The sequence below is a fragment of the Moschus berezovskii genome, chromosome 28 (genome assembly GCF_049115385.1).
Source record: "Moschus berezovskii isolate FMDL1 chromosome 28, NW_MosBer_1.0, whole genome shotgun sequence".
NCBI lineage: Eukaryota > Metazoa > Chordata > Mammalia > Artiodactyla > Moschidae > Moschus > Moschus berezovskii.
In genome coordinates, this window is record NC_142487.1 from 9,764,765 (window position 1) to 9,781,842 (window position 17,078).

Here is a 17,078-nt window from a genome sequence, read left to right on the forward strand (position 1 = left end):
ATCAGCGGTAAATCGCGGGGAATGGGCAGTCCTAACCCTGAGGCTCCCAGGGAAATAAAGCCTGGAAGAAGAGGGATTTCTGATAGGGAGCACAGCAGATTCTGAGACAGCCCTGGGTCAGACGCTTGAGAGAGGCTCAGATGTGGTGCCTGCCTTTTAAAGCATGGCCCGGGGAAAGTCAGGGAGTAAAGCTGACCATCGGAGGAGCTGGCTGAAAGTCAGGGGCTGCAGCCGAGCAGGGTTTGATCCTATTGTAGCATCTTTCCTTTCAGAAGTTCAAATGGAAAACTGCTCAGCACTCCCCTCTGACATCGTGTGTGGGCGCTGGCTCTTCCGACACAGATGAAAGCTGTGACCATCCACATGTACCCCATTCCCCAGGAACTCCCCTCCCCATGACCCAGGCCAACTCTGGACCAGAGCCTCTGGTTTTAAGCAAAATGGATTCTAGGATACTCGTTCTTAGAGCATGTCCGAAACAAGGAGAATTTCTGCTCGCCCGTGTGTCCATTCCTGGGTCACCCTTGTCAGTTGGGGCAGCAGCTATAAAGGTGGTGGGAAGAGATGCCCGAGCGTCTGACACCCGGCCCGTGGTGACAGCAGGAGGCTCTCTGATCCTCTCTTCCTGTGGTTTCGTTTCATGCCCACAGCAGTCCCGTGGGGAGGCACTGTGACACCCCATTTGCAGGTCAGAGAAGGAAAGCCCAGCAGGATGAAGCAACTTGCCTGGAACCGCAAGGGAGGGTTCCCCTGGCGCCCCAGCCCCAGAGCCCACACACGTCCCCGCTGCCCATGTTCTCTTGGAGCAGAGCAGAGGGACGTGGCTTCCTCCAAGCTTTGCCCATGTCTGAACCACCTTATCACCACTCTCCAGATTAAGGCGTTGTTACTGTTTTTGTTGTTTAGTCACTAAGTCATGTCTGACTCTTTGTGACCCCATGGACTGTAGCCCGCCAGGCGCCTCTGTCCATGGAATTCTCCAGGCAAGAACACTGGAGGTTGCCATTACCTCCTCCAGGGGATCTTCCCGACCCAGGGATTGAACTAGCATCTCTGCATTGGCAGGCGGATTCCACTGAGCCACCAGGAAACCCCAAAGGTATTGAGCCCAGAAATCGGACAGAAAATGATGTGACCATCTGTCAGGAATTGGAGTGAGAAGTCCTACCTGTGAAGGAAAGCTAGAAACTTGACACAGAGTTCCTCCTGTGGAATCAAGCACAAAGTTCCTCTGCAGAGGGTTAAACTTGCGGGACCTTCTGAAATGTTGGCTTTCACCCATTAACAGGTCACAACAATAAATAGGTTCCAGTCAGCAGTTCATCTGGTGGTCTCGGGTCAAATGGCCTGTCACCTGCAGGCGCCCTGACTCTAGCTTCAATCTGGGAATGTCACTTCTCACCCACTAACCCAGATAAAACTTCGACAGAGTAGAGGCAGGACCTCCACTGCCCAAGGTCATGGCAAATGGGGTCTCAAAGCAGTTCCCTCAACCCACCTCTCAGACCCTGCAGTCCTTCCCTCTCCGAGAGGCTGGCCTTATCTTCCAAATACAGCGTGGGTATGAGCTTTCACTAGAAGGAAGATTCCTCTACCCCAAAGAACATTCATTTAGAAAAGCAATTTTTAAAGGACATTTTTTTTTAAGTTCACTTTTGACTCATTTAAAAGACATCTGGGGAACTTCCTGGTGGTCCAGTGGCTAAGACTCTACAGTCCCAAGGCAGGGGCCCAGGTTCAATCCCTGGTTAGGGAACTAGATCCCACATGCCACAACCAAGACCCAGTGAAGCCAAATAAATAAAAAATATTCAAAAAATGAAAGATATTTGGGAGTAGGAGAAATTCAATGTTCCAGACACTAACATGGGGATTGGAGGTGAGGCAGTGAGCAAAACACGAAAATCCATCACCTTTTAGGTCTTGCCTGGAGAATCCCATGGATGGAGGAGCCTGGTAGGCTGCAGTCCATGGGGTCGCTAAGGGTCGGACACAACTGAGCAACTTCACTTTCACTTTTCACTTTCACACATTGGAGAAGGAAATGGCAACCCACTCCAGTGTTCTTGCCTGGAGAATCCCAGGGACGGGGGAGCCTGGTGGGCTTCCATCTGTGGGGTCACACAGAGTCGGACACGACTGAAGTGACTTAGCAGCAGCAGCAGCACTTTCCTTTTTAAAAGATAGATTTTCAAGGAAATAACTGAGGTGTCTGAGTAGCATTTATAGAGAAAATTTTCCATGCAGAAAACATATTTAATGTGACTAATACCACCATCACGACCCCTAGATGGGACTTGCTGTGCTTCAGAATTTATGTTTTTGTTTAATCATTAAAACAGCCCAGTAGGAGGCAGGTGCTGTCGTCCCTCGTCCAGATGAGTGGCCGAGGCTTGGTGGCGTGGCTGATGGGGGCCAGCCTGGCTCCACCAGCCATGCCCTTGATGCAGGGGGAGAGAACCCTGGTCCGATGACTGAGGTTAGAACTGTGTCCACAACTCCCAGAAAGCTGGGTGGTGGATAATAATCGTTATTCACCAGGGTGGATGTCAGAGACAGCCTTCAGAATCTCAGGGCTCACATGTGATTTAATGGAGTTGCTAAACTTCCAGTCCAAGAACTCGTCCTGCCGTGATCCACAGGACTCAGTAAACGTTTCAGACCTCTGCCGGCGCTTCACGTCTGTAAACGATCAAAGAATGTGTTAATGAGATTTCCTGTGAAATGCAGAGGAATATAAACCTTTCCCTGTCTTAGCAGAAGTGTAGGTGTGTAGCGTTTAATTCTTTGTTTATCTCTAAAGCAGCAGAATGTGGATGCCCTCTCTGTAACATGCTCGCGTTCTGCAGCTCTGCACAGCCCCACAGACAGCGTTTGTTAATTGCTGTTTTCTTGTCCTTTTCCTTCTGCAGATGATCACTCCCGGGTGAGGCTGCAGACCGTAGAAGGAGACAACAACTCAGACTACATCAATGGAAATTATATTGATGTACGTATTCTGTGGCTCAGATGGTAAAGGATCCGCCTGCAATGGAGGAGACCCAGGTTTGATCCTGGTTTGGGAAGATCCCCTGGAGGAGGGCATGGCAACCCACTCCAGTATTCTTGCCTGAAGAATCCCATGGACAGAGGAGCCTGGTGGGCCACAGTCCATGAGGTCAAAAAGAGTCAGACACAACTGAGTGACTAACACATATTCTGACCTGTCAGTAAACCCAACTGTTCTGGCACATAGCATCCTGTGGATCTGCTCCAAGACAGGTAGACACAGGTTCGACCAAACACAGCAGCCCTGTCCCATACAGGCAGAGCTTGACTGTGAAGACACGTCAGCCTCAGGCTGATGAGTCTCCCCCACCAAGCCCCATGACAGTCTCTGCCCTCTTGGCCGCTCCTTGCTTACGCGGACTAAGAAAATGGCATCTCCATTTTGTCAATAGCTTGGATTATTTGACACTTAAAGAAATCTGTTTGCATATTAATAGGACAAAACTCTCTAATTCCTCATTCGATGATTTGCCATCTCCTGTCATCACAGCACTTTTAAGTTGCCTTCAAAGTCATCTGCAGCTGTTAACCAGGACTTCTGACGCACGCAAGACGTGTCATTAAATATGTAGGCTGCTTAATTATTGAAGCCTGCTTCTTTGTTCATTCTGCATCATGTTAACTGAATGTCTTACATTAGAATAAATTCTTTGGGAGACAGCATGTTTTCACTTGAAAGAATGAATGAAATCAAAAGCAGGCTGAAAATCAAGGGAACACTGCCGTTACCTCCAAGGCCCGAGTTTAGACTGAAGAGATCTCAGCTCCTGAGGCATCGTTCTCTGAGCTTGGACTTCATGCTGGTTCTTAATCCACAAGCATTTCTTCGCACAGGTTTTATTCAGAAATGTGGGTTCCTTTCTTGTCTTTGTTGAGTATTACTAAGAACATTAGCATCACAGTCTCTAAGAGTTATCTAAAAATAACTCTTTGGAAAAGACCCTGATGCTGGGAAGAATTGAAGGCAGGAGGAGAAAGGAATGACAGAGGATGAGATGGTTGGATGGCATCACCCACTCGATGGACATGAGCTGGTGGGAAATAGTGGGTGACAGGGGAGACTGGTGCGCTGCAGTCAGTCTGTGGGGTTGCAAAGAGTCTCACACGACTTAGCGACTGAACGACAATATACCACAGGATATTCGGATAGTGCTCATTGGGAAGGTTTGGCATTGGGGGTTATAGAGTTGAGGGTGGGGGCTGACGGAGGATTATTTGAAGAATAATTCATACCTCAGTCTTCATATACCCCTAGACCCTCCTTTTGCTAATGACCAGAAACATACCCAACACAAGGTAGAACTTTTTATTAACTCAGAGTTTCCTCCTAAGGCACACTGACTTATTCCTTTGTTCAGGGAATGTTTAGGGAGAACTTGACAGGAATGCCCAGAGGTGCCTGAGACTTGTCACCTTCTCCCTGAGGCCTCACAACTTAGAAGCTGAAGTAAGAACCGTCTTTGCTGTGATGCTCCTTCCCTGGGGAGAGTCCAGGGGAGCCCTGTTCATACTGCAGTCCAGCCCTCCAGCCCTTGGGGTCCTTGAGCAGAGGGACAGTGTCTGGTCCTGCTGTATTCTGCCCCATCACAGGCTAGGATGCTATAAGCCGTCAGCATCTTCTGAGTCACCATCTGAGCAGTAGCTCTGATCAGATTAGGCTTGTCCAGGGGGCCTTTTGAACTAAGCTTTAAAGAACAGCTGTGTAAGGCTGTGTAAGGTGGTCCAGCAGTGGGCCACAGCTACTGAAGCCTGCAAGCCCTGGAATGTGTGCTCCGCAACGAGAGAAGCCACCACAATGGGAAGCCCGCGCCGCAACTAGAGAAAGCCCATGTGTAGCAACAAAGACCCAGATCAGCCAAAAATAAAAATAAAGAAAAAGAAAAGAACGGCTGATTAGAGACACAGAGAGGAGAGGACATAAAAGTCATGAACATACTAGATTCATTAGTTTTCATTTTTAACAGAGGAAGAGTCAGTATTCAGAGCCACTTTTCACTTAATCAGTGAGATTTTATTGAGCATTTATTACATGTCAGTAACTGTTGGAGAAGGCAATGGCAACCCACTCCAGTATTCTTGCCTGGAGAATCCCATGGACGGAGGAGCCTGGTGGGCTACAGTCCCTAGGGTCGCAAAGAGTCGGACACGACTGAGCGACTACACACTACACTAACTGTTTGCATTGCTGGTGTTGTAATTGTGAACAGTTCAGACCAAAACAGAATACTAAGCACTGACATAAGGGACCTAATGGTCTAATGGGGAGAAAGAGACCATAAATGAAACAAGTCGTTGAAGCCTGGTGTATTGGACATCAGGAGGGATAGAGTGGCTGGAGTTGGCTCCACTGAGAAGGTAGGGGGTCTGGGCCAGGTGGGTATCTCAGGGGGTGAACCTCCAGGCTTGGAAGCAGCCCCAGGAAAGGCCTGGCTGAGGAGCACGCCTGGCAGATGTGGAGGGATCTGAAGCGGGTAGCATCCAGGTGGTGGGGTGAGGGAGGTCACGGGCAGGTGAGTACATGGCGGTGAGGAGTCGGGCTCTTCCTGTGAACCAGGAGGTCAGAGGGTCAGCCCAGAGGAGTGACTGGATCTGGAAGTGAGAAGAGGGTGAACTGTGGGTCGGCAGGAGTCAAAGTAAGGGTGGCTGATGGTGACCTGGTGCATCAGATGACCCTCCCCTCTCCCAGCAGCTTGCAGACCCACAGACAGTGGTGAGTCCCACCAGGTCCTGCCTCCTGGAGCTTATCAGCTGACAGGAAATGAGTGACCATCAAAATAATCCTGCTTAGTATCTGTTGTGACTCTGTGTCAGAGATCTACTCCCGGTCAGCGTAGAGAAGAATAGGTCTGCTTTGGTTGTTCACTCTTCTCGACTTGCTTTTAAGAGCAAAAAGACCTAAGTGGTCTGAGAAATTGGTACTTCCTTTCCAGGTATCTTGAATCTCTTTTACAGCTGGCTTTGGGCAGTGTTTTGTGCCTTCACAGGGGAGAGAAAGAGGAAGTGTTAAGGTCTGTGGCAGTATTATACGTTCATGCACGTGCTCAGTCGCTGAGTTGTGTCCGACTCTTTGTGACCCCATGAACTGTAGCCCACCAGGCTCCTCTGTCCATGGGATTTCCCAGGCAAGAGTACGGGAGTGAGTAGCCGTTTCCTATTCCAGAATGTTATGTGTTACCTGTGTGTCATTTTCTCTTAAGTTGACTTAACTTGCCCAGATATCGGTCCTGCAATGTCCCTGTTCCCTTCTTGCTTTGGTCCCAATTTTCATCTTCCCCCCTTCTTGTAGGGTCATAATAAAAGGAAGGGGTCTTGCAGAATTTCTGCTTCTTTAAATTCCTGGTCCTGCTACAACATCATGTCTTGGTATCTGTAATGTTTAAAAATGATGTTTGGCATACCCACTCCAGTATTCTTTTCTGGAGAATCCCATGAACAGAGGAGCCTGGCCAGCTATAGTTCATGGGGTTGCAAAGAGTCAGACACAACTGAACAACTAAGCACAGCACACAGCACATTACTATTGATGTAACTGTCTATACCAATAGAACAGAATATGAGTTAAAGCTTTGTCACATTGCCAATAACATCCCAAACACAAATGAAACTCTATTGCACATTCCTAGCCAGTTTGCACTCTAATCAGAGTCGTGGTCATGTTATTTCAGAAAATCCATACGATGTTAGTGTTTATTGCTCATCCGTCATCTCTTAGCCTCTGTGTGATTAAGTGACTCACCCACTCCTCACCGTGCAGGCATCAGAACTGTTACACATTGATGCACCTTGGCTTATTAAGAGATGCTCAGTGGTCCCGAGTCCGGTAATGTAACTTCCCGGTGACACAGCTGTTGGTATTTGAAAATGCATTCATTTTGGCAAACTTAGTATGTGACTTCTGTGCTGCTTATTGATTCTCAAGTTTGTCTAATATCTTTTCTCATTTATTTTTTAGGGTTATCATCGACCCAATCATTATATTGCTACACAAGGTAAGTTGATTCCAGCTTTGATGTCTTTTTTGGTTGTTTGCCCATTTTCTGTCATTTCATACCCAGCTCACCCTCCCCAGGAACTCTGTCACATGCTGCTGTAGCCCCGGGGGCTGATTGCATTTCCAGCCATCAACACGTGCACTCCTGGTTTCCCATCAGAGGTCCTGGCGATGTAATCATTCAGTTAGAACTTCATATTGAGATCAGTAGAGGAAATGTGTTCATCAATTAATTACTGAATTAACTCTGCCTGCCTTAGCAGTTAATCTGACATTTGCTAGAATAGATGTATAGATATTCACTGAAAAAATAGGTACTAGATATTCTGTGTATAAAGACTTGAGCTGGTCGCTGCTGGGGATGCGAGCCGAATCCAGCAGGCACCCTTATATGTGCCCATGCTGTATATTTAAAACCTTGTGTGAAAGCAACACGATGTTGTAAAACAGTTATCCTCCAATTAAAAATTTTTTTAAGCCTAAAAGAAAAAAAATTGCCAACAACATGGGTCCTTTGTGAAAATTAAATAAGATAAATGACACCTATTTCAATACTGTTATTATTACTATAATATTTATATGATTAATATAAAATATATGGTTAGTATATGATTATAAATATGATTAATATAACAGATATCACATAAATACATATTATATTAATATATCAATATATTAAATCTATAAAGTTAATATCTATTAATTTATATTGATATATAAATATAATATAATTATTATAATAAACATTAATATTATTATTTTTAAAACACCTTTTGTGAGAGGTACAGATGAGGTGTTAAGGAAATTCAGAAATTCAGACAAGACAGAGGTTGCTTTCAGGCGGGATGGTTCACAAGCAGCCTTGTGGCAGAGGTGAGCCTGGGCGGGGAAGGTGTGATTGGCAGAGACATCATAAGCAACAATCTGAAAGCAGCAAGTCCATGCTCCTGGGTAGAAGGCAGTTGGTGTCTCACCGTGGCTAAAGGAAACAGAAGGCCAGAGGAATGTGTCGGGGAAGTTCATGGCGTGATTTTTTTAATTTATTTAATTCAAGTACAGTTGATGTGCAGTGCTGTGGTAATTTCTGCTGTACAGCAAAGCGGTTCAGTTGCACACATTTACATGGCATGGTCTCGGTACCGTCTTCCCCACCAGTGGTGGGGTGGGTCATCTCTGGAGAGTGAGGATCCTGAGAGACAGGTTTTCAAGAAGAGGTGTTGTCATGGTCAGGTTGCTGAGTCAGTGCAAGGTGAACAGAGGAAGTCCTGGGAAACAGAGACACCCACTCGGGTTGGAGTGCTAGGGACGAGTGAGGAGTGAGTTCTCTGTGCTGTATCACTTGATCATTGTTTCGGTAACACATCATACCCCAGATCAGGCATGGGGAAACCAAACGGATGCAACCTGCCACCAGTTAGGGGTTAGCAGGGGGTGCCTGAGAAGAAGTCAAGGATACCAAGAAATTGTGAGTGTAAAGTCTCAAATTGGAGGCCTAGAGGCCTGAGTGTCCACTGGGCCCCAAGGAATGGGGAGGCGCTGAAGGATTGAGGCCAAGGTCGGAGGCGAGTCAGGAGGTAGAAAAGGCGGTCGTAGCCAGAGACCAGAGTCCCAGCGTCTGGAGCAGCGGTGTCCAGCAGAACTCTTTGCTCTGGTGGAAATCTCCTCTGTCTGTGTCGTCCGGTATGGTGACCACTAGTCATCCATGGCCACTGATGCTCAGAGTGTATCTCCTGCGAAGAGGGACTGGATTTCAAGTTTTAACAGCTGCGTTTGGCTCTTCCCCGTTGGAGGTGTCAGGCAAAAGAGCTCTGGAGCAGACAGTCTCTGGGTGTGGCCAGAATTATCCTCCTGATCCCCACGGCCACAGCAAAATCCTGGGGGGCACCACTCTCAGAGTCCAGTGCTGAGTCATCACGTCTGGCTGCTGCACTTGGGTCCAGTGTGCAACCTTCCCTGGAATGAAAGCAGCAGTGCCTCCCTCCAATGTCACTTTGTTGTCAGAAGGAGACCCACACGGACAGTGCCCACTGTGAGCCTGGCAGAAGCCCCGCCCTGGTAGGAAATGCTAAGGGCTCCAGAAAGCACGCACTTGGTTTGTCTCACATCTGGGACAGAGCGAGGACATCTGGACCCAAGTCCATCCCTGGGAGCTTCCAAACAGAGCAGACTGATATTGGGGCTTCACACCTGTCCTCTAGGCTGTCAGAATGTTCCCGAGTCAGGTCATAACAGCTCTGGTTTATTATACATGGAATGATTATCGGACATTTGCAGTTTTTACAAATTTAAATGAACATTTTATTGCAAAATATACAAAACACTCCTGAGTTCTTGTCGAGCAGCCAGCGTTCTCATAGAAAGTATCCGTTCCGTTCTGTTCCGTCACTCAGTCATGTCCGACTCTATGCGACCCCGTGGACTGTAGCCTACCAGGCTTCTCCATCCATGGGATTCTCTAGGCAAGAATACTGGAGTGGGTTACCGTTTCCTTCTCCAGGAGATCTTCCCAACCCAGGGATCGAACCCGGGTCTCCTGCATTGGAGGCAGACGCGTTAACCTCTGAGCCACCAGGGAAGCCCAATAACCAGAAAATTAAATCTGATTTAAATGTCCACAGTTGAGGGCTGTAGATTCGTGTGACCAAATAGCCAATGGAAGTACAGATTGAAGACCCCAAATCCTACGTGGGGCCCCTCCCTCATTCATCCTCTCTGCCCCTCTGTCCCCAAGGGAGGTCACCGCTGGAAGAAAAAAATGCCATAACAGAAGTCACTTTCTGGCCCCATTAGAAGTAGTTTGAATGACACTTATTTGCTCTGCAGCCGTCGTTGGCAGCCTTCACCCTATCAAGTATTAATGAACAGATATATTTGCAGACCGATGAGAAATGGCAGATGTCCTCAGTTTGAAGGAGACCACCACAGTGCCCTTTAGCAGAGAAGCCCCCCCCCCCCACAGAGTGTGGCCCTTTCCTCGGTGACTGGTGGGCCACAGGCGGGACTTTAAAACCTGGCAGTTCTTGCATCACTGTGGCTGGTGCAGGAAGAGGAGGAAATGAGCCAATTTTTAATCTAACCTTCAGTCCAGACAGTACCCGTCCTGTTAAGAGTAATACCTTCAGACCATGGTGATCAGGTTAAAAAGCCAGAATGTCTTTTCCCCAGTGTACCGCAGGCATGGTATAACTGGTGGCCTCGCATAGCCGGTGATAAAGATTTCTGCTCATCTGCAGTATCGACCGGGACAAGATGGAACATGTTCATGGGTGGCCAACAGAATCACGAGCAGCCTGATTCTAAATCCAACAAATGGAGTGATGAACACTAACAGGCAGATGCCATGTTTAAGTCCCTCCTTGCTCTTTTTGCCTCTCTACTTTGCACTGAGACGAGTCTTTAAAAATCTGTTCACAGCAGGAACCCCTGAAACTACACGAATGGTCCATTTTCCTGACAACCAGTTCTATCCCCAAGAGTTGGAAATACATAGATTCCCAGCAAGTCCCCTCAATGCAGAGGGCATGTCATGACCGTATCCCTTCAGCCTCTCCCCCTCCCTCCACTTTATTGATTTTTCTACGAGTAACTGACTCTGACCTTTGTTGATAACGGTAATGTTTCTGCAGATTGGAGGGACCACATTCAAGCCAGAGTGGTGGCTTTTTTGAGTGTGTTCTTCCCATCTCCCTGCCCTTTAATTGTTCTCCATCTGGCAGCTAATGTATTGATGCCCTGATGTTCACTGCATCACATCTGCCTGGCCAGCTATTAATACAGTTATAAACCTGGGACTAAGGACCTGGCACACAGGGCTCAAAGGACAGAAACTCAATGTTTGTCGCCACCTGTCCATCCTCAGAGCCAGGGCAGAGCTGGGGGTTCAAAAGCTGGTTCACAGAGAGAGGCAGTACCCACTCAGGTCAGTGGAGTCACCCAGAATGGATGATCATCAGAAGATGCCCCATAGAGGCCACCGAAGAGACCACCACATGGGCCGTGAGCCGGAGGAAGCTGTGCACATCAGAACCGCTCCTCCATGACCATTCGCGAACTCGGGTCATGGAGAAAGGAAAGGGAAAGGGTTAGTCACTCAGTTGTGTCCAACTCTTTGCAACCCCACAGACTGTAGCCCACCAGGCTCCTCTGTCCATTGGATTCTCCAGGCAAGAATACTGGAGTGGGTTGCCATGCCCTCCTCCAGGGGATCTTCCCAAACCAAACCTGGGCCTCCCACATTACTGGGCCTCCTTACTGTCTGAGACACCTGGAGAAAGGTTCTCTTTACTATTAATTAGGTTTATTTTTCAAACTGACTCAAGGGTCCTGCTTCAGAGAACTCAGGAAAGGCAGTGTGAAGTAGTTATAGAGGAAATGGTTGTACGTCTGTGATGGACACAGCTGCCCCCTCCCTCTGACTCACCTCCAGGTTCCTCTGTGGGCTGGAGACGCATGGAAACATGGGGAGATCCTGCCCAGAGGATCCTCCTGCATCACAAAATCTGGGGTTCACGTTGCAGTTTAGGGGTAGGGCTGGGGGTCTCAGAGGAATGGGGACAGGTGGATGGGGAGGCAGGTGTTAATCCAGAGGGTAGGCAGAGTGGAAGGACACCCGAGATTCAGGAGGAGTGGGGGCCCAAAGGAGACCACTGAGGGGGGCATGGCACCTGGGGTCTTCTTAGTTGCTGGTTGAGATGGATCACCACTCAGGAAAAGTTCACACAGACACACAGTTTTACATGGAAGTTTAGGCATGCTCTGACTTTCTACAATCCAGCCTGAAAAATTCTATGCCCCCCAGATTAAAACCCTTGAATTGGGGGGGGCGTGCTAAGAACAAAGAACCACCAGGTAAAGTCAGGACACTGATTAAAAGGCTTTGAACAAGGAGCCTTGTTTAATGAATGCCAGAGAGGCAGGGAGGGAAAAAGAAGGGTGTTTCTAAGCTGTGTGGTGGTGAGAACAGTGCTTTAAGAAGATTAGTTAATGTGGAGTTATCCTGGAAAGAAAAACCTGGAAACAAAGATAGCAGGGAGTAACCACAAGAAAATTTGGGGTAGAAATGAGTAGTTCAGGAATGCAGCTGTAGTTTTTATTTTATTCAACAATCCAGGTTGCATATGACTAAAATATGTTTTCTAATATTAAATACAATATGTTCTAGTTTCAAAACTGTTCATTTTTAAGCGTGATTCCTTCTCATTTAAGAAAATGCAATAAATGTATTTTCTTTATGTTTTAGTAGTTAGGGTTGATATACTGTTCTTTCTGAAACACAGCTTTTTTCTTTATCCATTCATTCAGCAAATATCAAGTGCCATTTGTGTACTAGGCTTTGTGCTGTAACTAATTTAATGTAATTTCCATCCTCCGACCATTTAAGATACTACTTGTCTCATTTCATAAATAGAAGACCTGAGGCCCATGGAGAGAAGCAGGGGTTGAATACAGAACTAATGCGTAGCTGAGTGCCTGTGCCTTGCGGTGTACGTCTCTCTCTGTCTGGATAATGTGTGATCCCCACTGGGCACTGAGTGCTGCTGCTTACGTGGGCCTCATGAAGGTCACCCCTCAAAGTCAAATGATGAATCTTTTATGAAATGAATCTAGGATCCAACCCTTTCCTTCTAAGTAACCAGTCATGTCCAACTCTTTGTGACCCCATGGATTATAGCCCGCCAGGCTCCTCTGTCTATGGGATTCTCTAGGCAAGAATACTGGAGTGGGTTGCCATTCCCTTCTCCAGGGGATCTTCCCAACCCAAGGATCAGACCCAGGGAATGAACCCAGGTCTCCCTCATTGCAGTCAGATTCTTTACCATCTAACCCACCAGGGAAGCCCTTTCTATGTAACAGTGTTTCTCTAAAAGCAAATTTTCTGATATGTTCATATCTGAAAACACCTTTTAATTAAAATGGTCTTAAATGTCCTGAAATATGACTACGAGTATTTGGAATTGCCTTGTTCCCAACTGGACCTCTGAGCCACCTGTCTGGAAGACCTGCTGGTCCAGGGCTTAGCTTGTCCAAGGAGCTAATGCTGATGGTGGCAAAGAGACTCAACGTAGTCAGATCAAGGCCAAGTTCAGAATTCCAATCGGGTGGCCAACCCTGTTGAATTAGCACAATTCAGGAAAGAAGAAATGATGAAGTAGCTGTCAGGAGCCTAACTATACGGATTTTCACAGTCTAGGGTTAGAAAGATATTCATCTTTCCTGCTCAGAGACTCTAAACTCTCAGAGTTCAGAGTTTCAGGGCACCAAGTCATACTGGCATAGACGCAAGAATGATAGAGAAAACGAGATACCAGATGGTTACTTACTGTCCATCGGACAAAACCACCCCCAGCCTGGCAAGGGCCATCTGTGTCTCAGGCCAGCCAGAGAGGTAGATGCTTCAGCATAAGGCCACTTCCTGGCCTGCATCCGAAGAAGAACCACAGAGTTCATCCACTGATCTGCAAGCATCTATCTGCCCATGGCCTGGTGGAGGGCGGGCACGAAGCAGATGACCAGTGGGTTGGCAGCAGCCAGGGAGGGAGTGAAGGGGAGAACAGACAGGGCAAATGGGGGGCTGCCAGCCATGTGCCCGACAGCAGTCAGGATTGGACTATTCCACCCAGGCCACAGGATGCCTCCAGATGGCTTGATTACGTGTCTCCTGACATGGGTGGATTTTTGTCTTCAATACATGTGACTCCTCTCTAAGTTAAGGACGGGTCAACTCCTATTCTTGTGGACACTTTTTCTTTCACTGTGTCAGTAAATCAAGGCACTGTTTTTGGAGACAGTCCATCTTGTCAGAGTCACTTACTTTAGCTCCCCTCTGACTCTGTTGGTGCATATATAGCCACCTCCATCTATACCTTAGATGGTCAGTCTTCAGTTCAGTTCAGTCGCTCAGTCATGTCCAACTCTTTGCGACCCCGTGAATCACAGCATGCCAGGCCTCCCTGTCCATCACCAACTCCCGGAGTTCACTCAAACTCATGTCCATCGAGTTGGTGATGCCATCCAGCCATCTCATTCTCTGTCGTCCCCTTCTCCTCCTGCCCCCAATCCCTCCCAGCATCAGAGTCTTTTCCAGTGAGTCAACTCGTCGCATGAGGTAGCCAAAGTATTGGAGTTTCAGCTTTAGCATGAGTCCTTCCAATGAACACCCAGGATTGATCTCCTTTAGAATGGACTGGTTGGATCTCCTTGCAGTCCAAGGGACTCTCAAGAGTCTTCTCCAGCACCACAGTTCAAAAGCATCAATTCTTTGGCGATCAGCCTTCTTCACAGTCCAACTCTCACATCCATACATGACCACGGGAAAAACCATTGCCTTGACTAGACGGACCTTTGTTGGCAGAGTAATGTCTGCTTTTTAGTATGCTATCTAGGTTGGTCATAACTTTCCTTCCAAGGAGAAAGCATCTTTTAATTTCATGGCTGCAATCAGCATCTGCAGTGATTTTGGAGCCCAAAAAAATAAAGTCTGACACTGTTTCCACTGTTTCCCCATCTATTTCCCATGAAGTGATGGGACCAGATGCCATGATCTTTGTTTTCTGAATGTTGAGCTTCAAGCCAACCTTTTCACTCTCCTCTTTCACTTTCATCAAGAGACTTTTTAGTTCCTCTTCACTTTCTGCCATAAGGGTGGTATCATCTGCATATCTGAGGTTATTGATATTTCTCCCGGCAATCTTGATTCCAGCTTGTGCTTCTTCCAGCCCAGCATTCCTCATGATGTACTCTGCATATAAGTTAAATGAGCAGGGTGACAATATACAATCTTGACGTACTCCTTTTCCTATTTGGAACCAGTCTGTTGTTTCATGTCCAGTTCTAACTGTTGCTTCCTGACCTGCATACAGGTTTCTCAAGAGGCAGGTGAGGTGGTCTGGTATTCCCATCTCTTTCAGAATTTTCCACAGTTTATCATGATCCACACAGTCTTATTTGTCCATAATTATAATCTGTTACTAACTTGGAAAAGAGAAACCTGAAACAGATTTCCTCCCAAGACTTTGAGCTAGGGGCAGACTTTCACAGGAAAATAATAGGGGCTTCCCTGGAGGTCCAGTGGTTAAGAGTCCGCCTTGCAATGCAGGGGACACTGGTTCAATCCCTGATCCAGGAAAATCCCAACTGTCTTGGAGCAACTGAGCCCATGTGCCACCAGTCCTGTAGCCCACACACCCTAGAGCCTGCGCTCCACAATAATAGAAGCTACTGCCATTAGAAGACTGCACACCACAACGAAGAATAGCCCCTACTTGCCACAAATAGGGAAAGCCAATGTGCAACAGCGAAGACCCAGCACAGCCAAAAAATGCATAAATAAGGCTTTTAAAAAAATAAAGGAAAGGCAAATAATAAAACTGTGGGTCATGAAAGTTTACAGTGAAAATACCTCCCGGTCCTCCACTACTCTGGAACAGCTGAAACTTTGCTGCTGTTGAAACTTTTCATTCTGTTTACTCTTCATCTGTTTTTCTTCTGAATTTCACCCACATACCCTGTGTGGTATGAATGTTGTTAATAAAGGTTTTCAGAAAGATGACTGTGGGTTACGTTTTCCCAGGCATCTGAAGCAATAAATACCAGTGCTTAGAACAGGACAACGCTTTGCTCAGCAGATCGAGACTTATCAGAGGGTCAATGCAAGCCCCTCATACTCTGTAAAGAGCTTTTGTCTCCTGAGTTCTGGCCTCCATGTGGAGATGAACACTTGAAATTATTTCTCAGTAGAACTGAAACATTTTTTTATATCCAAAGCTAAGCCTTCAGTAAACATCTTTTGTTTTTATCCCTCCAAGCACCAGCTCTGCACGCTCCTCAAGTACAGATTCTCCATTAGCTGCCATTGTTCTTCCTGCTGAGCTGTTCCCCCATTGTCAAGGGGTTGTAGGTTACGTTTGGATTCACTTATCATATCCTATTGAAGATTGGTTTACAAGTATTGGTCAGTAAAGTAGAGTATTCTCTGGTCTGCAAACTTCAGGAGGGAGGCTGTGAGGAAGTGTGACTTATATGCAGACCTCTGAGGAGGTCTCCGTATCACTGACACCCAGGGCCACGCCCTCCACATGGGGCCCACCTGCATCTGACTCTCCATCTGCAGATCTTCAAGGCAAAATGAACAGGCGCAAGGAACAGCTTATCCACAAACTTCCTGTGAAACAATAATTTTTCTTCACCAGGTTAATTTCAAAGCTACTGGCCAATGAGCCCCGAGGTCTGATCAGACATCGCTCAGCCCTGTGCTCATCTTAAACTCAGTCGTTAGAAGGGAGAACATTTAAAGCTGGCTTGCAAATAAAAGGATGAAACCGAAATTAGACCATGTTAGATACCACCCACCGTGTTGTCCTAGGTGCTGTGGTGGAAACACATCCCTCCAGGAAGGGAACCTAAGTTGATACAGAATGATTGGAAGACAGATGATGTCCCGCAGGTTCTGGGTCCTTGAACCAAATGCTTTTCAAATCTTTCAGAGTAATTTAGAAGTGTTCCTGTTTTGTTTGTTTTTAAATATTTATTTATTTGGCTGCGTCAGATCTTAGTTTTGGCACGTGGGATCTTCCATTGCAGCACGCAGACTCTCTAGTTGTGGTATGTGGGCTCAATAGTTGTAGTGAGAGGGCTTAGTTTCCCTGCATCATGTGAGATCTTAGTTCCCCAACCAGGGATTGAACCTGTGTCCCCTACATTGCAAGGTGGATTCTTAACCACTCAACTACAAGGGAGCTCCCAGAAATGTTCCTCATTTAAAGTAGAAAAATTATAGCACCTTTTAGAGCTGGTAAAAACTTGAAAAATCTTCAAGTCCAACTCCCTTCTTTTTTCATCGAAACAGTTGGAATTTAAAGCACAACCAGCTTTAAGTGACTCTCATCCATGTCAGCTCAAATGAGTCACATATGCAGAAGGCTTTGTGAACTACACTGGTGAGCATTCATACTTGAATAGGGCTTATGCCGTGTTCAGCTTAGGAGAGATATCCTGTGTTTCTGGCCTCCTAAGGTGCCTCAGTCAACAGTGAGGAAGAGAT

General features: G+C 46.9%; 1 protein-coding gene across 5 annotated transcripts in view; it reads left to right on the forward strand.

Moving 5' to 3' along the window:
- Positions 1-17,078, forward strand: part of PTPRM (protein tyrosine phosphatase receptor type M) — a 671,212-nt gene that overhangs the window by 591,458 nt on the left and 62,676 nt on the right. For all 5 annotated transcript variants that reach the window (XM_055417180.2, XM_055417182.2, XM_055417181.2 and 2 more), the window contains 2 exons: positions 2,913-2,989; positions 7,001-7,037. In XM_055417180.2, the coding sequence (XP_055273155.1) occupies positions 2,913-2,989; positions 7,001-7,037 (114 nt within the window). The remainder of the gene's footprint in view (positions 1-2,912; positions 2,990-7,000; positions 7,038-17,078) is intronic.